This window comes from Trachurus trachurus (assembly GCF_905171665.1).
Source record: "Trachurus trachurus genome assembly, chromosome: 22".
In the NCBI taxonomy this organism is placed as follows: domain Eukaryota; kingdom Metazoa; phylum Chordata; class Actinopteri; order Carangiformes; family Carangidae; genus Trachurus; species Trachurus trachurus.
The window spans coordinates 17,489,423-17,510,456 of NC_139907.1; the positions used below are offsets into that span (position 1 = coordinate 17,489,423).

The 21,034-nt window shown below is 43.4% G+C and overlaps 3 protein-coding genes across 3 annotated transcripts; all 3 read right to left on the reverse strand.

Moving 5' to 3' along the window:
* Nucleotides 1-291: 291 nt before the first annotated feature.
* tmed8 (transmembrane p24 trafficking protein 8) lies at nt 292-3,331 on the reverse strand. The gene is made up of 6 exons (XM_083997542.1): nt 3,192-3,331; nt 2,701-2,812; nt 2,460-2,553; nt 2,251-2,344; nt 1,737-2,030; nt 292-1,610 (listed from the first exon to the last, which is right to left on the reverse strand). The coding sequence occupies exons 2-6, from the start codon at nt 2,808-2,810 to the stop codon at nt 1,393-1,395; spliced, it is 810 nt and encodes a 269-aa protein (XP_083853668.1). The 5' UTR covers nt 2,811-2,812; nt 3,192-3,331; the 3' UTR covers nt 292-1,392.
* Nucleotides 3,332-3,722: 391 nt separating this feature from the next.
* Nucleotides 3,723-5,588, reverse strand: noxred1 (NADP-dependent oxidoreductase domain containing 1; the record flags this gene model as incomplete). The annotated part of the gene is made up of 6 exons (XM_083997593.1): nt 3,723-3,867; nt 4,079-4,277; nt 4,369-4,523; nt 4,606-4,786; nt 5,159-5,340; nt 5,431-5,588. The coding sequence occupies 6 exons, from the start codon at nt 5,586-5,588 to the stop codon at nt 3,723-3,725; spliced, it is 1,020 nt and encodes a 339-aa protein (XP_083853719.1).
* Nucleotides 5,589-5,790: 202 nt separating this feature from the next.
* atg2b (autophagy related 2B) lies at nt 5,791-20,879 on the reverse strand. The gene is made up of 43 exons (XM_083998717.1): nt 20,800-20,879; nt 19,743-20,156; nt 19,477-19,639; nt 19,192-19,344; nt 19,007-19,109; nt 18,513-18,675; nt 18,248-18,427; nt 18,056-18,152; nt 17,774-17,938; nt 17,512-17,663; nt 17,260-17,371; nt 16,714-16,957; nt 16,435-16,597; nt 16,219-16,311; nt 15,894-16,082; nt 15,458-15,731; nt 15,249-15,357; nt 14,968-15,169; nt 14,357-14,499; nt 13,959-14,116; nt 13,664-13,839; nt 13,397-13,547; nt 13,037-13,239; nt 12,244-12,324; nt 12,002-12,108; nt 11,819-11,911; nt 11,625-11,695; nt 11,455-11,531; nt 11,171-11,341; nt 10,926-11,058; nt 10,633-10,832; nt 10,312-10,541; nt 10,086-10,203; nt 9,795-9,986; nt 9,614-9,715; nt 9,447-9,525; nt 9,153-9,360; nt 8,330-8,399; nt 8,163-8,245; nt 7,915-8,036; nt 7,606-7,760; nt 7,367-7,513; nt 5,791-7,279 (listed from the first exon to the last, which is right to left on the reverse strand). Exons 2-43 carry the CDS (start codon nt 19,902-19,904, stop codon nt 7,049-7,051), a joined length of 6,225 nt encoding a protein of 2,074 aa, XP_083854843.1. The 5' UTR covers nt 19,905-20,156; nt 20,800-20,879; the 3' UTR covers nt 5,791-7,048.
* Nucleotides 20,880-21,034: the final 155 nt, after the last annotated feature.

The window sequence follows — 21,034 nt, forward strand, 5'->3', positions numbered from 1 at the left end:
CATGCGGTGTAACTCTGCATTCTGACTGGCCTTTGGGGAGAGCTGAAAATAAAACCTGGTTTCATCAGCCCCTCTGCAACGATGACATCAATCCCCTACTGCCACAATTTAATGGAAACACAAGGGACCATCCTGAAGCGCTTTCTAATCCTGGAACTGCAGTGAGACTATTATGAAATGACACTACACACACCAGCAGCCTTAATGAGATTTTTCAAGTTAATCATGCTGCAAAGTTTTTAGTTTATCTACAACAAGCGTTTTCATTCTAAATAATCACAAGGATAACTAGACAATCTTCTCTTTATTTCGGAATATAAATTTCAGGAACAAATATCAACATAACTTACAGTAAAGGTACAGTACAGCAAACATGGGAGGCTTTAAACCTGTTGCTTTTAGATTGTGAATGGTGTTAGCAGCCAGATCTGACATCTTTGGAAACATGCGCACAAGTGAACATGGTAGAAGCATTGATTTTAAAAACAGGATGAAGCTCTTCAACACAACCAAATCCAAAGTATGCCTGATGCACACTGGATTTTCAGAAACAAACACACTGACTTTCACTTACATAGACTTGCTGTGGACAAAATACATTTAGATTAAACATTAGAACTGCTGAGACAGCAAAGTAAAAGGATGGGCGGGTGGGAGCAAATGTCAATATTGAATCTATATTACATAATACAAGCTTTATGCGATAAGGGATGGCTTTTAATTGTGTCATAAAAAGCACACTCAGAAAAAAAACTGCTACCACTTGCTTAAGTACATTCAAAAAAATCTTTTACCAACACACAACTATGATAGGGGACATGTCTGTGCACAGAGGTTGCATTTCATAATTGTATTCTCCAGTATCACATGATTTGATTTAGCACAGATTAAAAATAATTTACACGAAGAAGTGGAGGATAAATACAAGTGACAACAAGAAAGCAACAGAACAATCATAATCATAGAAAGTGCACGCACACACACGCAACAAAAACCTCCTCTCTTTAGAGCACTGCTGATTAAGCACCTGGCATTGTGAAGTGTATTCTCTGCAGGTCTTCCCTGATCACCGCTACCATAGAAATCTTACGGCAGAAGACAATATACGTTTTATGATGGGCACTTGACCAAATAGCACAGTGCATACATGGGAACACGGCACCTATGCAAGGCTTCTTCAAATCTATATCAGCAAGACATTGGAGCAAATGCTGCATTCAAAACTATCTGACGATACGTGAATTCAACATGTGGCAACACAAGCTGGTAGTGATAAAAATAGATATGCCTATATTTAACTTTTATATTATAACTTCATCCCCCCCACCCCAAAATATGGAATCAAAAATAATCCATTGTTATTAAGAATAACATTCCTAATAGACTGACGTCTCAGGCACTGTAATAAACCCTGTAGTAAAGAGTTTTATTTCGCCATAGTGAGTAGGAGTTGTCAAACTTAAGCAGGTAGGTGCCATCACCTTGAAAATCATGGCTGCCCCCAAAGACAGACAAGTGACTGTCCTGCCGATATACGGGTAAGATTTCAACCAAGTTTGAGTTGGTTTGGCTTTTGGAGCCCTTCTCAACGTCTCCGTTAGGGACTGGCCCTGAAACAGAAATCATATAAACCACAAAGTCAACACATGGCCTTGTCCCCGGCTGCAGGAAAAAACACAATAAAAACACAACTAGGGTGTGTTAGATATATTTTTCATAGACGTCATCATACTAACCTTCCAGCTCCTCCTCTTCATCTTCATCATCACTTGACTCACTGATGTGCACTGTGATAGACCGGTTCGTGACGGGAGTCCAGTCAAAATAGATTCCAAAGCCAATGTCATAACCGTCTGTGGCGAACTCCCAGCACACTTTTTTGGCCTCGGGGACAGTGGGCACGTGAACTGTCATGATGTCGCCCCGGTACACTGTCACCACGCTGTCCTTCTCCAGTCGCAGCTTCGCCTTGAGCTCCTTCAGTGCAGCAGATGTCCATGTAGTTGGAGGATTCAGGGGCGGCATCTGGGCTGCCATCGGGAGGAACAAATGGCAGAGTGTTCACAAAGAGCATCACAGCTATTTATTTATCCAACTTAGCTCATATCCTTGTGACATTTTAATAAAATTAGGGTTAGTTAGTTTTTATTTTACTATAAACATATTTGTAACTGGTTTGTGAAACCCGTGGATTAAAATCATAGATAAAACAAAGCAGCAGTCATGATAGCACACTCAGCAGGTCCTCACCTTTCATCTCAGAGGAGAGCTGACAGCTCTCAGCACTGTTGTTCTCCTTGACTGCCTCCCCTGGGGCCGGCTCAGCAGGGGCCTCTTCATTACCCTCAAAATGCACATAGACAAGAAACATTATAACAGAAAATTTATTTTAGATACACTTCCTCCTTGTTCATTGCCACTAAGTGACAGGTTCTCCAACACACTTAAACATTAACTACCTCTGAACGCTGCCCTGAATCCTCCTTGGTTTCATCCATATTACCCTGGTTATCAGATGTGTCAAAGCCCTGTGAAAGATCTGTGTTCTGCAGCCTGAAAACAAATGAACAGCATCAAAAGAAATGTCAGTAGGCTATTTTATAAAGGTGCTGACATTAAAATACAATAAACCAAACTAGGATTTACCAATCAGTCCTGGCATTAAACAGCAGAAAAATACTTTCTCCAGCAACAGGTTACCTGTCCAGCGGTCTGTTGTCGCAGTGTTTGGATGTTATTCCGGGGAAAGAGGAGAAGGAGAGGGATGACAGCCGTGACTGGAGCTCTGATGTAGCATCTAATCTCTCCATGGCTGTAAAGACAACGCAAACACCTCGGTCAGCCTGCGTGGCTGAAAGATCAAACCCCGCCCCTCCAACCACTGGGAGGGAAGGAGATGACAACACCACATCCAGCACTGCTGCTGCTAACGCGCTTCACACTAACCAAACAACCCGCTGCTCGCCACAGATACACCGTGTTAACCACAGCACAGGCTTGTGAATGTGAACTAACACCTAAAGCCGTAAAAAGCAGCTGTTGCGTGTGTATGTGTGGTGGTTTCTGGCCTCATTAACTTGCCCACATCACGGCAAACTGACATTAGCTTGCTGGCTAGCACGTTAGCCGACCTTAGCTCGTTAACAAGCAGTGAAAAGTGCCGACTAGGCTCAAACACAAACTTATCTTACCACGGTGCAACGCTGGTGATCGAGTAACCCGGCCGCAGTTTGACTTTAATCTCGCTCAGGTCTTGAGGAGAGAGGACTCCTCCATATCACTGCAATCATGTGACGGGTCTCTCCACGGTGTTGCTGCTGCTGCTGCTGCTGCTGCTGCTTGACAGGAAAAAACACAGGCGAAATTTTCAGACTTCCGTATTTTCGGAAAGTCGTCGAGTGTGAGGCAGCTCAGACTGTAAAGAGAGAGGGGCTGCTGCTCTGCTGTGGTCCACAGCTTATGGATTTATATCATTCAGCAAACTCCTGTGAGGAGAGAGACAGATTTATTTTATTTATAGGGAGGTTGATATGACATCATTATGATATGTTTTCATCAAAATCTGCGTTTATTATGAAGGCAATTTACACAATATAAGAGAATACACCCACAGATACATGTTACCACACTATTTTTATGTATGAAAAACATAAATACAGTGTGAAGTCAGTTTTATTCAGATTCAGATACAGTTTTATAAGAGACAGTCTTCCTTAATGAGTCTAAATGTGCGATGATACTGTTGTTTGCAGCAGTGATTTGTATGCCACAGAGATGCACTGCTGCATAGATTTATTGCTTGATAGAAACTTTAGCAGTGGTGTCTCCTTGGTCTGGGCATCAGTGAGAGAAATCCATGGAAAAGACCTTTGAGAGAAACAAAGTCAAAACACAACAGTAATTTAAATGAGGGTTTTTGTTTATCCTCCTTTATTCCCTCCTTATGTAATAGTTTCTTCTTTTCTTTGCACCACACTGCACCACATAAGTTTAGAGCTTATCACTGCAGTAACAGTATCCTGGTAGAGGTAAACACAAGCAGCACTGCATCCTTTAGGGCACACACTATTGTACTCACTCATCCCCAGGAAGAAAGGGTGCATAAGATGAACTGATGAAACTATGTGCATTTAATTGCACAGTGAGTGTCCGTTTCTCCTTGAAGAGGCTGTTGATCAAAGAGAGGGCTTCTCTGGATGGCAGACCAGCAGAGGTACAGATATTCAGCAAGCTGTACAACACAGCACACACCCAGTTCATACCCAAAGTGATGGCACCTATACAAGAAGACAGCTTAATTTATACATGTCCTTCACATCTTACATAACGAGTTCAAGTTCTACAATAATTCAACATGACATGACGCACCGCTCATTGTGAGAGGACACGATGCCTCGATCAGCCGAGGATCTCTCAAAGCTGTGGACAGATCAGTGCAGGAGAGCCACACATCTGCAGTGTCACCACGCACAAAGGCATACTGCGGTTTTACAACGAAGCTGTGTCCAAGAAGTTCAGCTAATCTGAAACAGAAATTCAATGACAGTCCGCAAAACACAAAAACAAAAGTGTCAGTTGTATGTTTGTATCAGTCTGACTTCATACCTGGTGACAGGAACAGCGGAGGTGAAGCTGTACACCAGGCAGTGTTTTGACAGGTGAGAGTGGAGATCAGCGCAGACTTTGGGGAGGTGAGAGGGCAGACAGCAGAGGAACAGGACGTCTGCCCATGCTGCCAGTCTGCGGTTGTCAAAGAAGCACTCCACCCCGGTTTGGACAATTTCAGCTGAGACACAAAGGCAACAAAACAAACACATGTATCACAGTATTGTTAGTCTGTAAATATTACTGTTTCAGAGGTGCAAATGAATTAAATAAAGTCCTGTTTAATATTTAACCTGTGAATATCTTGTGGTTATGAATGATGAACACTAAACTGAGCATGTGTTTGCATTATGACAGCTTCCTTTTTTGATTAGCATTAGGATTAGGTGACAATTTAACAATAAATGCAATAAATACTCAAAGAAGATAAAACATAATGCATTTAGAAGTATCTTTTTATTAGTCAACATAAGTCACATTGGCTAAATTTAGTAGGTTACATTATAACAACTGAAAAAGCCTTGATCCAGCCATTTACTGTATATCAGTGTACCTGCACACTCTGGTCTTCTAGTGGACACTTTAACATGTGATGGTTTGATAGCAGTCATTTCCAGGATGGAGAGAAGCAGCTGTTTTCCCATGTGACCCAGCCCAAGTATCCCCACACAGAGGTCACCGTCCCCCTCTGATGCCACTGAGTCAGTGTGTGACCTTTGACCTCTGATGAGAAACCTGCATCAGTTAAAATGAGTTCAAACACTGCAGTAAAATCTACTTTATAAGTGTCCCTGATGCCTCTACAAAGCCTTGCGGAGAAATTACCTCAGTGAGTGAACGAGTTTGCACAGGTAAAGAGCGTGCGCGCACCCGCAAAAAGTGAGTCCAGCCGCGCGTGCACGAAGGTAAAGTAACTTCATCTCGTCTTCCGTGAGTCCGGCCTCAAACGAAAAACTGCTCAGATCCGCAGCCACGTCCACCATCGCTTTGCAGAGCTAATATTGAGATAGAAGCCGACAAGACGTAGCCTACTTTTAACACTAAAACACTAAAGTACTGCTTCGTTGTCTTGTTGCCATAGCAATAAAAGCAACTTCCGATTTAATGGGCCATATTTCAAAATACAACTCCTGGCAAACGTGGATTTTCAGAATAAAAGCATAAGTTAGCTACTGTGTGTCAACAATGCTTTCAGAACGATCTTTTTTAATCAGAACAAAATCCAAAACATTAAAACCATCCATTCAACTACTGGATCTCCAAAAATCTCCCATAAAAAGATGGGTGTGAAGCAGTCTATGGTTACAGCACTTCCATTACATTTAGATCATATGAACCACACTCCGTTGTGGTGACTTGAACCATTTTAATTCCCTTTCATGCTTTTAATACAAATTCAAGGATCAACTGTACACTTATGTACAAGAAATGTGCTTTCCACAGAAACAAGAAAATGAGCAAATCAAATATCTGCGACACAACATCACACCAAGAACCAATATTCAAACATACACTTAGAAAAAATAGATCCATTGAGCAGGATATTAAGACTTTGCTTGAAGAATTTGAGTTGATGCAATTCCTTGTACAAGTATGTATCTACAATTTGAAAATGTGAGTGGCAGACTGGCCAAAAAAAAAAAAGGAATAAAGATGTGAAACTTTTTGTAAAAGCAGCTTTCCAGGACAGCAGCTTTTGTGGAAATTACACAACATTGATCACAGCTCAAAATAAAATAAAACTTCATAATAAATTTGGGCAATCCTCCCGTCATTATTTTTGGGCAAATAACCCTTCAAGTCACTTAAAAGTGCTGATTACAGAACTTTACACAGCTGTAACACATTCAGTTTCTAAATTAGTGCTCTTATATTTGCATGAAATGTTACACATTAGGAGTATTTACAGTAAATAACAAACGCCCACATACAGTACATGTTATATAAATTAAGGGTCATTACACCTATAACATTAGTGTTCGTCAACACCAGGTAGGATAAGCGAATGTAACCACACAACTTGTAAACAGCTGTTTGAAAATGAAGCAAATGTTTGCACCTCATGAGACAACAGCGTATTTCTTCAGTATTTTATATTTAAAATGCCATCATCTATTCTACAACAGAGCAAATCCCACATATAGATGATGATATGTGGCTCTATAATTCATCATTTTTCATACATCCCTTTGACCAGACACACAGTTGGACTATGCTGAAAACCATGAAGGCACTGTGAGGGAACTGGAAAGCTGACGCAAGCTGAATCACAGTAGCTCAAATTGCCACAAGATGAGCAGAATTTCTATTTACATCGGGGCTGTAACGCACAGCTGAGATGTTCCTCTTCAAAAAAAAATGCTCGGGTGAAAGTCTCCAGCGCATTAATCAGCTCTTTTGCTTCTGCACAGTCATGGCTTCAGGTACCGTATGGCAACAAGAATTACTCCTCGCCCTGTCTCCATTTCTGCGACTCCTCCTGGCGGGCGTCGGGGTGAATCTGATTCCTCATCCCGCCCAAAACATTGGAGGTGGCCTCAGTGGCCATGATGAGTGGTTTGACCACAGCTGGTGGCAGCTGTCGGAGGACCCCGCCCACCGCCCCTGTCATTCCTCGCTGCTCGTGCTCCCGGGTGGCCGTGTCATAGATGGTCAGTGCAGTGTCTGTGATCCCCTGTAATCACACCGTATGATTATACACATAGATCTTTTATTCCCATTAATATCGCTGCAGTGGAAACATTGACGTGAGCTCATTTACCTCTTTTACCACAGTATAGGCTTTGGCAACACCTTCTCTCAGGTCCACAGGCTGATGGGCCAGTCCGTAATGAGAGAACCGTTTTATCCTCTTGTCTCTCTCATCTGGCACTGGAGACACCATGTCATATGCTGTCTCAGCTGCTGCCTAAAAATAAGACAAAGGCGTGAATTTGATGCTTCACAGAGGCAGTGCTGACAAATGCAGACATTTAAGTGACAGCTGACAAGCCAGTTTACCTGTATAGTCCGCACCATCCTGTTGGTGAGCTCCAGAGCAGCCATAGCAGTCGAGGTTCCAAAGGAAGCGGTGCCGCGCTGAAACCCGCGGACTATCCGCCCGTCTTTCCTGTACTGCTCGATTGGGAGCCAGACCAAGTCCCTGAATCCCTGAACTGGACAAAACATTCATCAGAAGATCAGTCTCACTGGTTTTGCTGTTTTGCTTTTCTCATGTATTAATACCAATAAAAGTAGATTCTGAAATATAGATGAATCTGAAAATACAAAACAGTTTATGACTGAGTTGAAAACTTATGTTGTACTCACCAAGCTGTACCAGTGAGTGAATGGGTCCCACACCACCCAGCAGACCTGGCAGCTGGTTCTTCTTGATGTCATTAAGCCACTCGTTTATTGCGTAGGAAAATAGTTTATCCACACCTAACAATCTGGAAGACAAGTTTCAACAATTTGCTCTTTCTGAATGGTAAGTTATATGTTCGTTGTGGTGTGAAAGATATCGCCAAACAGTAAACAACAAAGCCTCACATGCTATATGACTGAGGTAAACATACCCTTGTCTGTAGCACAACCGCCTCAGCTTCAACTCTGAACAATTCAGCTGTGTCAACCCGATAATGATGCCTGCAAATGTTCCCTGAAACAAAGCAGTCGTTTTGTTATTCATAAAGCAACAATAACATGATGTGGAATTAATGCAAAATGCACTTAAACCACATACCTGCTCCATTGAAACATGTTTCCCATGATAATCCAAGCGGATGGGAACCTCAGAGGTAAACCGAAACTCCCTGTCGTTAGGAAGAGGAAACATGTTTTTATAAATTACTTTGGAAAATCATTTTTTAAATCTGAAGTATCTACACATGAATGAATAGATAAAGCAGAAGTAAGTGATCCGGTCGTTTTGGCTAATGCTGCGTTCCAGGCAGGCTTTTGAAACCGTAAGTTACAGCTTCAAGTCACGACTTACGACTTTGTAGCGTTCCAGGCAACCCGCAACTCGTGTTTCTCCGACCTGTTGCCTGTGAAAGTGCACTATAACGGCCACTCGTAACTTCCGACCCGTGAACTCGCACCAGATCGAACTGGTACGACTTCACAGGTCGGAAAAACACGAGTTACGGGCTGCCCTGAACGCACCATAACTTCTTGTCAGCCGACGGAGTTAGCAGCCCCCGCCCTCGTCATGGATCTATTGGTCCTCGTCCCTGGGTCACCACATTCAGGCGCATCCCTTGGCTGTACACACAGCCCTTCATGCCGTTCTCTCTCCTCATTGGATACAAATTGTAGGATACAAGAAAAGTTTTCTCCTCGGCTCAGAGCAGAGGGACTGAGAGACCCGTGTTTCGGTCCAAACACTCTATGTAAGTGATTGCTGTCGGAAGATATAACTATTTAAGACTTATATTAACACAAAAATATCGCTTATTTCTGCTTTAACTTCTTAATTCAATTCACAATTTCTGTTTTTAATACCTATTAAATATGACATTCTTTGTCCTCCATTTACAAGAGGTTTAGTTCCTTTTAACACTGACCTAAAGAAGATCGGCTGGTCTGTGAAAGGAGGAGCAGACGCTTCATCAGTAACTTCTTCCCTGCCTGATGTGGAGAAACCATTGTGGCTCAAACGTCTCTGAGTGGGCACTGAGATGATGGGAGCTGGGTCCTGGCTGCTGCCAGCCTGTTTGGAGAAGCTGCAGGAGATTTCCGGGGCAGATGTTTTCTTTGTCATGACACAGACAGCTGCAAAACAGAACATCATCAGGTGCTTTGAGCTGAAAATTAGGTTCATGACAAAAGTTGCTCATGTGACTGATCAGTTTTCTCACCTTCTTGAGCAGGCGGTGAGAAAAACTCAACTTCAGTGGCGAGACTAGTAAAGAAGTCCTTCAAGAAGAATAGTGCATCCTTCAAACAGAAAAACAATGCTGTCACTCTCACTGAGTTTGCCGTGTGTTCAAAACACTGGAAAATCAATCTGCATCAAGTCTTGTACCTGATCAATATTAAGACGAAGAGGCATCAGGGAAACACGCAGACAGCACTCCTGAGGAGCCTGGCCTGACTCGGGACACATGTGCATCGCCTTAACTGTCAACTATGAGCAAAAGCAAACAAGAAGTTAAACCAGGTCAACACTTAACACTGGGTTAATCTGAGTTTGTTGCCTTCCTCACCATGTTAGAGTGGGCTTTGCGGGGCATCTCTTTGCTAGAGTACAAGTAGAGGAACTTGTTCATCTGTGAAGTAGCCAGTCTGTCTCTGATCTCCAAGTCCTGCACCACAAACACCTGCCGGGACACTGGCTGGTCCACTGCTGGCCCAGAGGCCCCCTGGGCCTGTGGGTACACCTCATGTTGAAATCTCACCTGAGGTAAAAGAAAAAAGTGTTAAACTGTGAACAAATGACCCACGGCATTTATATGATTTGACTCAGCTTTTTGAGAGTAAGTGATGATTAACTTTACCTTGCTGAGCTGGATTTCCATCAGGACATCAGGGTTCCTTCCCTTTCCACCTCCTGCCCGGCCTGAGGCCCTGGCCTGTCGGACTGGAGTTTGAGAGGGGGAGCTGTGAGGTGTAGAGCTGTGAGGGAGATAACAGGTAAAAAATTAAAAACACTGTCTCTTTCTCAGCACTTTCAGATCTCTGTCTCAGTCTCAGTGCAACTTAACAGCACATGGTACAACTCACCCCCGGCTTCTCGCAGGAGACACTGTGAAAGTCGCACTCCCAAAGTCTTTCCCACCATAAAGATGCCAGATGACAGAGATCTCTTTGATGAGGTAGCGCACCTCTGGGACGGGAAAGTTCATGGCTCCACGACTGGAATCACTCCCATCCAGAGGCTGACTGAAGTGATCGTCTTTGATTTGCACTGGCTCTGAAGTGAGCTGCTTTACAACTGGCTCCTGGTCACGATCCTGAAACACATATTTGTTACGGTGAGGCAACACAAGCTCTACAATAATGATACAACGCCAAAAAAAACTCTGTGAATGAGTATATCCCCACCTCCCCTCTGGAACCAGGTGTTTCCAGGATGCAAAAGTCGTCCGTCTCTTGGGCTAGGGTCGGAACAGGAGTGATAAGAGGAGAGTGAAGCATGGGGTAAGTGGGGCTTGAGTCTTGGTTAAAATTGCCGCTCTCATCTGGGAACAGGAAGAGGTCTGAGCGAGGTGGGTCATGGTCGTGGTTCCTCTCCTCGTGTGCACCTGCAGATGTGAATTTTTTATAAAATTTAATGAGGTACAGTTAAATCAGACGGGGATTTACAACTTACGATCCTCACTGAACAAACTCCTCACCATTCTGCTGCGGTCCTGGTAAGTGCTGCCCATCAGTCTCCTCCATGGCTTCACTCATCAGATCCTGCAACATCTGCTGCTCAGTCTCAGCGAGGAGGGGGGCTTGAGATGTGGGCCGGCTAGGAAACTCCGCCTGTCCAAACAAACACACTTAGATTAGGCATGTATGACTGGTAAGATCTTGAAACTAAACTCTATTATAACTATATATCGTTATTGGCTCGGGGAATGGGGTCACTGCTAACCTTTGCTCTTTGTGTGGTGCTGCTGTGCTTGGCCTCGGGTTCTGCATGCGGCAGTAAGTCACCATAGCTGGCTACGTACTGGATGAGGTTCATGAGGGCGGCGCAGGAGTCCGAACACGTTCTAATGTGAATGACATCACTGGAACATCGCAGCTCAAATCTTGGTTCCGTCTTTTCACACAGAGAGACAATGAAAAAGTTTGAAGAAATGTGTGATCTTTGTTCCTGAAAAATAAAAAAAAACTCTAAGACGTCAGCAGCATTCAGACAAAGTCGACTCTTACCAATTTTCCGTCCACTCCAGGTTTGACAGCTGTAATCCTCAGCTCCAGCGTCCCCATGTCAACTACTTGGACATAGTCTGTGATAAAAAAACAAAACAAAAGTCACCTTGGTAAAAGCTGCATTTCAAACACTTCAACATAAACAGTACATTCAAACTCATTGAACTCACCACGTGCCAGATTAACTGAGACTGCATTACTCTTGTCTGAGAGGAACAGAGCGGCTTCATCCAAAATGATCCTGAAAACAACATGCTCTACTTAGAAAAGGCAAATGTTTCTGTTCTATAGCTCGGTTGCAACTGCATCGCTTAGGTTCATAACAGTGACAAAAAAAAAACAGAGGCTGTAGACTGTTTATTACCTGAGTGTTGAAGAAGAATGATCTAAAGAGACACTGCTGGAGATGCTGAAAGTCTCCACAATCAGGAGTGACCTGAGTGGCAGGTAAACGGGTCTGTCAAGAGAAAAGCACATGCCGCATAAGAATTAATCCAAGGACGACACGTAACTTTTGAATGAGTCTGAGTTGTGAGGTGTTCTTTACCTGTAGTCTAGAGAGCAGCTCCATAGGTGTAAATGTAGGGTGGTGACAGATGTAGGAGGGGCGTAACCCAACACAGGCTCATCAGAAACATTCAGAAAGTCAACAATCTGTTGCACATAAATTGGCGATAAGATTACAGATGCCTGAATTTACGACAAGACATTCCCCTCAAGTGACATCTGAACATTGCATGTGAAAGTAAAATAACAGGTAGTGAAATGGTGGACCCATTTTTGCCTCACCTGGTCGTACCAACCCAGACTGGGAGGGACAACTCTGTGCTGTAGCGTGGCTCCTCTCACCCCGACGGCAACCAGGAATTCCTGCATTAACAAACATCAGCACAGTCAGCAGCAAACTAACAGCAAGCTGACTTATAAACTTTAAACACCAGTTGCTGCTTGATTGAATGTGCTGATGTGTGAAATATATATTAAGACAAGTGGTACTGTGTGGGTTTGGTTCAATAATCATGTCTGGTGATTTCCGGCATAAAAATGTTGACTTAGCTGACTATTATTTTTCTACTATGGCGTGGTGCTGAGAACTCAATGGGCCCCATTTATAAAACACCAGTTATTTACTCTGAACTTACATGGCAGGGTCAAGGTTTAGACTGCAGTGTGGAAAATACATCCATTTTGACTACAGCCCCATCTGCAGGGCAAACATGACCATGAACGAGTCTGAGCTGGAGTGAATAGTAATTGCAGCCAAAGCAGATAGTATCAACACACTCTTAGTCATTACATCTCTCACAAATGAAGTCACTGGGTAAATCCATGGGGTTATAACAAGAAAAGAAAGAAAAAAGGTTTCTGACACAAAATTATAAAATATATTTTTCCCAGCTTTTCCCTAATATTTGCTTTTTTGGGGTCTTAACATGCAACATATGATCCTGAGGCTACTTCATACAACAAAAATGCTGAGAACCACCACAACAGTACGTAATACACAAAACAGTCTATATGCACAAAAAAATACACATATGATGATGTGGAGCCACCCTGTAGGATTATCTCAGTGTCCTACCTTGACATTGCGTTCTGCATTCTGTGATGAGATCTTGACAGCGACAGACACCATGCTGCGGGCCTCCAGACCGATACCCTCTGAGGGAGTCGAGGACCTCTCAGGGGACGTCTCTGATTGGTAGATAGTCGGCTCTAGCCAATGGGGATGTGTCCTGCAAGGCAACTTGATGTCGGAGACAGAGGGGCCTCCATCCATGAGTCCTGAGAAGATTGACAGAGTGGGACATCAGTGAAGAGAACAGCTACATAGATGACGTAACAGCAGAGATGTGGAGGGGGATTCTGTATATTTTTACATCACATTATCAAATGATATCACATATTCACAACAACATTAGAGTAATAGATGGAGGTTTACCTTGGTGATACATGCAAATGCTGCTGGTGTGGAAGCAGATGTAGTGTTGGTCTTTAAAGCCTTCATACTGTGTTACACTGAAGAGCACAGTGTTTTTCACCTCCAGCCAGAATTCTCCATGCTTGTTTTTCATTATGGTTTTATCTTCCTTCTATAGAAAAAACACACAAGGTGGAAACTCAACCCCACTGTGTGTTACAGAAGCTGGAAGGGATACCAAAATAAACCTGTGAGAACAGTTAGTTATTTAGAGAAGACTGTGATTACCTTGGCATTAGTCTGAAGAGCCACCAGGCCGTGATTGACACTGAGGATGACAGAGAACAGACTCTGGGAGTTCTTGCTCTGAGCTTTGGGTTTTTTCTTTTTGCGTGACCTGAGGCCCAGGTCAGTGGCAGGAGAGTAGTAGTGCATGTTCTCTTCCTCTGAGCCGCTGGTGTCCTCTGAAAGCACAACACAAAACACATCTAAAATGACGAAAGCTGCAGGGTGTTTAAAAATAAACTCAAGTCACAAATCTAAAACCTGAAAAATGATGTTAAAATGTTTTTTGCTGCCTCACCCTCAGGTCCAGTAGAGCGAAACTGGCTGAAGCTGTCCTTGGAGTAAGTGTTGATCAGCTGACTGGCGACAGAGAGGCCAACTCCATAGGGCATGCTCTCAACAGTCTCCACTGGTGATGGAGCGGTGGGCTCCCACAGCAGCAAGTCATTGTTTATCCTAAAACATTATAAACATTATTTTAAATGTGGAAAAGATGAAGATCAAATATCTTGAATCATGATCACAGTATAGATTAAATCCTGGGAGGTAAACACTTCATCGATTAATTATCTGCTAACTTTCAGTGTGAAACATTTATACAGTGGCCTACCACACAACCCAGACATCATTAATTATTAATATTCAACAATTGCTCTGCAGTGTTTGTATTGCCATGCTGCTTCTTAACATCTGTACCTGTTGTGTAGTTTTTCATAAAATGCCTTGCTGGGTAGTGCTAACTGCACATTGGGGAAACACAACTCTAGGATGAAGCGAGAGTTGTTCATGGTTTTCTCCTGGAACTCAGTCATCTCAGCCACATCACCAGGAATAACCATCTGGAGTAAAAATACATACGGAAAAATTAGAAACATGGGCTCATCACCACATGCTCCGTAAACAGGTTAGGAATGCAAAGCAGTGCTTGTGTTGCTTTTTTGCATAATGATGCCTCTGCCATACATTTTAATACATCAACTGGAGGATAGTCACGCTCCTGAATGCAAATTCCTGCACCTGCATGAAGGCTGCCTGTTTTGGACTGCAGCCATCATAAATATTAAAACAACAATTCTTAAATTAAGCAAATTTAGGAAGAAATGTTTTTAAATATGAGGTCATAGATTTTCTTCTGGTCATCAAATCAAAGCCCTTTTCTCTTACCAAGCACGCGTGTGGATGGATAATGGTTCAAATTGGGAGGTATTGTACTGAAATGTAAAATGTTAATGTAAAATTGGTAGTATAATAACAGTAGTTGGCTTTTTAACATCTATCATGAATGTGGTCCTCCAGCTATGACCCACCTCCTCGTTCTCATACATAACCCGTCGCGAAGAAAAGGGCGATGGCTCTGGTTTCCCAAAGTCACACACATCCTTCAGCGAATGAGCAGCCCCTTCCTCCTCCTCTTCTTCAAGGGAATGATCTTCAGCCCCCTCATCATCTTCAGCTGTCACACGCTCAAGGATGGAGTGGACAGCAGTGGGGTTCATCTTCAGTACAACCCTAATCAGAGAAAATCAACTTAAGAGAAAAGTTCCTCTGAATGGACAGGTTGGTTTGAGAGGTGATTGGATGAATTTACCTTGGCCAGTCAAACTTGACACTTTCAGATGTTGTCATGTCTCCATCCATGGTGTGGGACACTCTGAGGAACCGGGCAGCTGGTTGATCTGGCTCCTCCTGGAACTTCCCTGTTGAAATACAGAAAAAAAGAGCAGTTAGTTTAGGAGCAGCTCCATGTTTGGAAAAAACAAAAAAAACACTCCTTAAAGAGCAGTTTGGACCACATACCAATAAGGTCCCTGAAGGTGAGCTCCATCTTGGTTTGGTCAGGACAACTTCCTCCCATGAACTCTGTTTTTACTTCCAGGTCTTCAAACTCCAGGTAGAGCACTTCCTTCTGCAGGGACTTCTTGAACCAAGGGCCCCTCTCCTGATCTGAGCGCAGGTCAGGGATGGGGAATCGGACCGCAAGGCCCAGCACTGGAGCACTGACAGTCAGTGATACGTGACAGTTGGTTGGAGTGTGGCTGTCATCAAGGAAAACCTCTGTAAAGGCCTTGTGCTGTACACAGACACAAAGATATATTTTATATACAATGCTGTAGAGTAGATAAGTACTAAAGTGATGATAATGATAACTGTGACATTATATTTTATATTTGAGGTATACATAGTTGTAGAAATTCCTTTAATCTTAAATTAATAGCTCCTGGGTGAACCTTACCAAGCTGACATGTTTATTATAGGATGTATACATATGTGAGGCCATCATCTCTGTGGTGGCCAGTTTCTGGGGCTGCAGCAGTGAGTTGAGACGGTCAACGATGCTGATGTCCAGCTCAGAGCGCACTGGACCCAGCTCCACCTGGATCTCTGCTTTCCTGGGAATGGTGCTGAGACGGACCTGGCCACCCTGCTCAGAGAAGCAAAGGGCTGACTGAGTTGAGATCAGGACAGCAGCAATGCCGCAGAAAAAAACAAACAAACAGCTTTTCTGTGCATTAGATGCTGGAGTTGTGGTTCCATATTGGACTAACAAATGCTGTTACCTGAGGGCCCCTGCGCTCAGCCTGTTTGTAAAGCAGGTGAAGGCAGGTGGTGAGCGGCGCATCAGCACTGGCTGTGGTGTCAAATGTCAGGAGCTGAGGTGTGACAGAGACACTAGTGAGAAACCCTCTGAATGCCATGCCAGCTGCAACCGAGTATACGTATATGCAGTGTTTGACCAACTAAAGCAGTGTTTAGCTCAGGCTTAAAACTCTAACCTCAGTGTACTGAATGCCTCTTTGGGAGCAACCAATGACGGTCTCAGACGGGAAGAGACACTCCAGGAATTCCATTTGGTTCATGGAGACGTCGGTGCTAAAAGTCCGTAGGCTGGATCCCTGACAGTGCTCGTAGTTTATCTTCAGACCCTGACCCACAAACCTGTGGATGAAGGTCAGACAAATATTTACACGCTCAGATCGTTAGCCTTCCCTACAGCACACGAGACAACAAATACAACCTTTCACGACAGGAATGAGCGGAAAACAAAAGTGCACCTGAGGTGGTCATGGGGACAGGCCTGATTAAACACTGTCCGAGACTGAAGGAAAGCAGCTGGTGCGAGCTGGCCCGGGCCCACCATGCTGAAGAAATGAGCAGCCATGGGGCCAAGAGGACTGGGAGCAGCATCTGGTGGTGGCAGCGGGTCGATGTGGAGGACAGACACAGCCAGGCTGCTCAGCGTCAGCCTTAACACCAGCTCTGGCCTCGACTCGTCGCCGTGGGTTTTGGAAGGATGGGCTGAAATACAACAATGGCAGATATACTCATTTTCACGCGTTCAGGGCTCAAACAGTTGTAGCTTTTCAACAAAGAAACACTTAATCAGCTGCAACCACTGATTAGCACACTTTGAACTAAAGACGAGGAAGTAGTCAGGGAGATAAACTGATAATCTTTATATAATTTCAATAATCTTTGTCTGAAATGAAAACATACGAATGCATTTCCCTCTCGAGTGCAAATGGCTGCAGAGGGACTAGTATTTACTTATCACTAAATACATATTATTTAAAAACATAGTGTTCTATTGTGTTACATACATGTCTGCCTCAGTAACTTCTGAGGGAGTTGTGAATCTCGTGACTGGTGGGGTGTTTCATTAGCCTGCTTTTCTCGTTGTCGTGGGACATCCATGTAATCATCCCACAGAGCCTGCAAACACAGATATGATACCAGATTAAGTTCCAGTTCATCTGGGATATTGTCAGCACAAAAACTAGGACACGTGTGATCATCATAATAACCATTTAAATCATTATTTTTCAATGCGTCTCTATGACTTCAGGACTTACTGTTGCGTTTCCAGAGGGAGATTCTCCTGGGGAGGCAGAGTAGTTGCTATTAAGAGACAAATCCAAGTCAACAGTAGGTGGTTCACCCAGAGGAGGCAGAGATGACAAACTGTGAGACATGTCCATGTCCGCCATTGAGAAGAACACATCATCTACATTAGCAAGCAAAAAAAAGAAAGACAGGGACGGTTTAGAATAGACAGAAGCAACTACAACAATATGAATTGTAAGAAAATACAGCGTTTGAGTGTTTGAGTCCAACCTCGACTCGAGACAGTTCTGGTGGTCTGGCTGTCAAAGAGGTCAGGGTCTGTTCCTGGCACAGACGTGTCCTTCTTCAGACAGCGGTTCAGTTCCATATGGAGCCGATACTCATCTTCCTGCTGTATGGGTCGGCTCTTTCTATCCTTAGCCCATTCCCGTGCACCTTCACACAAAGAGCAAAAAAAAATCCTCCATTTGCTCCGTATCTAAATGTATCTAACGTGGGGACATTTTTACCCTGCTTGACTAAATCATCACCCATCAACAGATGGATGCTCACCTCCACCAGAGAAAGCTCCAAACAAGTCCAGAAGAAGATGAACTTGCCGTGGGGACAGCAGGAAAATCAGTGTATCAATATGTCCAGCAACATCCAACTGAAAAGCAAAACATGTCAGACAGCCTAATTATTGACATTTCAATGCAGAATATATAGAAAACATTTTCATAATATTTTCGTAATTTGAATTACCTTTGCTCCAGGCATAGCTAGGTTATTTTTCAGAGTGAGGGACAACTCAATTCTACCATCGAGGCTCCCAACCTGAACAGGTTCAAAGGGTGTTGTAGAGGATACAGGCTCTGTGAACTGGGGATGAGGCTCACATATTATTTTGGGATTCCAGCTAGGAGAGAGCTTCGGCTCAGTTTCCTATAAAAAGAGACACATTTATAAAAAGGCTTATACATACACCTTCAAATACAATTTCAAAATGCCAAAGACTCACTACACAAACCGTTGGAGTGGGTGAAGATTTGCATCCAGCTCGAGACGCATCTGAAAATTCATCCCAAAATATAGTGATCCCCTCCATCTGCAGGTTTTTATGGGCAAACGTGGTTGGCTGATGCACATTAACACTTGAACTCTCCTCGCCTGTTTCATCGCAGTAAACAATCCTGAAAGTAACCACAAAGCACAGTTAGCTTGACGGGACCCTACAGTATGACAATGAAGACTGATGTATCAGCAACTAATTTATATTACACATATTGGGGACATCTTTCATATACTTAGTTGCATATCCTTTTTAACTTCCAAATCATAATTTCATCTTTCATGCTCCCCCTAATCTGCATTTTTGCATTTGTCACTTTAATTTAATTTTAGTTTTAAGACGGGAAGTTAATATATCATTGTGATTTCTACCTGGATTCAGTTGCTAATAGTTGAAAATGTTTCTAATATTATGGAAAGTCAACTGATGTCCTGCTGACTCGACAAACTTACTTGTTGATTCGTATCTCAAGAGCGATTCCAGTTTTAGAATTTTCTGGAATGTGTTCGACTCTGAGAACGGTGTCTAAAAATGTCACTTTGACCCTTCTCAGAACTGCAAGACAAAGAAAATCAAAAGATCAGTTTATGCAATGCTAGCGAAAGCAAAATGTTGCTCAACATTATGATCATTTTACCTGTCTCTATCGTTTCTGCAAACTTCTCCAATCCCTCAAAAGGCTGAAAGCTCTCTCCCATGTCATCAGTGAGTTTCTGACTCAGACATTCTTTGGCAAGCTGCATGCTGCTCGTCATGAAACTGGACCAGTACATGGGCTCAACGCCAGATGCTGGAAAAACAGCCAGTGGTGACACATTAATATGCCTTCTAGTAATACAAATTGTCAACTTGTTTATGAGTGACACGATGACAACAGATGTTCTCAACCATCCTTTGACAGATAATGTTGCAGTGGCCTTACCGACTCTCGGCCTCGGTCTGAGCACCATCTCTAAGCCCTTGACCTCTAGGGCACAGTTTTCCTGCAGTAGGGCTGCCCATGGTACGGTTAGAGAAATTGTCTGGATGAACCCTGCAGTTACTTCAAAAGGGGCATCTGCTGTCTCTAGGAGTTCATTAAGAGACTGTGGAACAAGACATATTACTTATTTTAGTTCATGTACATTTACTATTTAAATCGAATAGATTAATTTGCTTTGGTTTTTGCTACAAATGTAACACACATACCCATTTATCCAGTGGCACTTGGGCAAGTGATCCAGTGCCTTGATAGAGGTCTAAGCTGAGCTGATCCAAGCTCAGCTTCTCCTGCAGAAAGTTACCAAGGTATCTATGCAAAAGGTATCGGCAGGCCCGCTTCTTGATGGACTCCGAAAAGGGCCAAGGCATTTTAGCTCAACAGGTGCACAGCAGACGGGCAATGAAAGACAGATCTTGAGGCTCTGCAACTGGAATGCTATAGCTACTCAAACAGCTATGAATTAGTCACTGGTGTTACAATTGTGTCATCCTGTCGACTTAAAGACATCAAGAGATTGTGAGTTCAAACATCCTTCATATCCCAAGGTTAGGGACACTTTTGAGGATGTGTTGACACTCAGGGATGCGTGTGGGAATTGGTCCGACTCCAGTTTGCTGCGCCTACAGAAAACACACACACATATGGTGCCCCCCCTTGTAATTTGACACTTGACACAACATGGGACTCAACACATGTTTACAGGACAGCTGAAAACAACAAGCACCATTACTGCGTTGCTTTGCGACAGAGACAGGTTGAAATGTCCCCTGAGTGGCGTTATGAAACAGTCCAGTAACACACTGTCAAGTGTTATTCTCACTGCACGTTTGCCCTCATTCTGGAGCCAGTACAAACTAGCTAAAAGGCGCTTGCGAAATAGCTGTTAGCATGCCATAATCTTGCTAGTCATCCGCTACCCTTAGCTGTGTTCACTAAACCAGAGCTGTCATCGTAGTTAGGAGACGGGAGCTGCGATCTGATCGCTGGCTAGACAAAGGCATATCATCACGCTAACTAGCCCGGCTAGCGAGCTCTGTATCTGTGGGCAGAGTGAGGACACATTAGCACAGCCGGCTAACGGTCGGCTAAGGCTGAGACGGCTAGTTAGCTAGCTAACCTAAATGCCGACATTTACCAAGTTATCCTCCAACATACGACAGAGGCACACTGACAAAACAATTTACGTACATATGTCAGTAAAATATGCCAACATGCACAAGTTAGTGAGCAGAGTTGAAGCTGTAAATGCAGCTCTGAAGTTACCTTCTGTCTGACTTGTTTACAAACACTTTCATGACTCCGCACCGACTAAGCCTACACGCTCCGGTAAAGGATCAGACAATGACGTCACTACGCAGCGGAAATGTGTAGTCCCTATTTAATTGGGTCAAGATTTTAGTTTAGATCGGTATTAAAACACAGCAGATATAAACCGGAAAAGCGGCGAGCATCGTGCGTTTAAGTGTTATTATTTATTTATTTATTTATTTTTTACTCT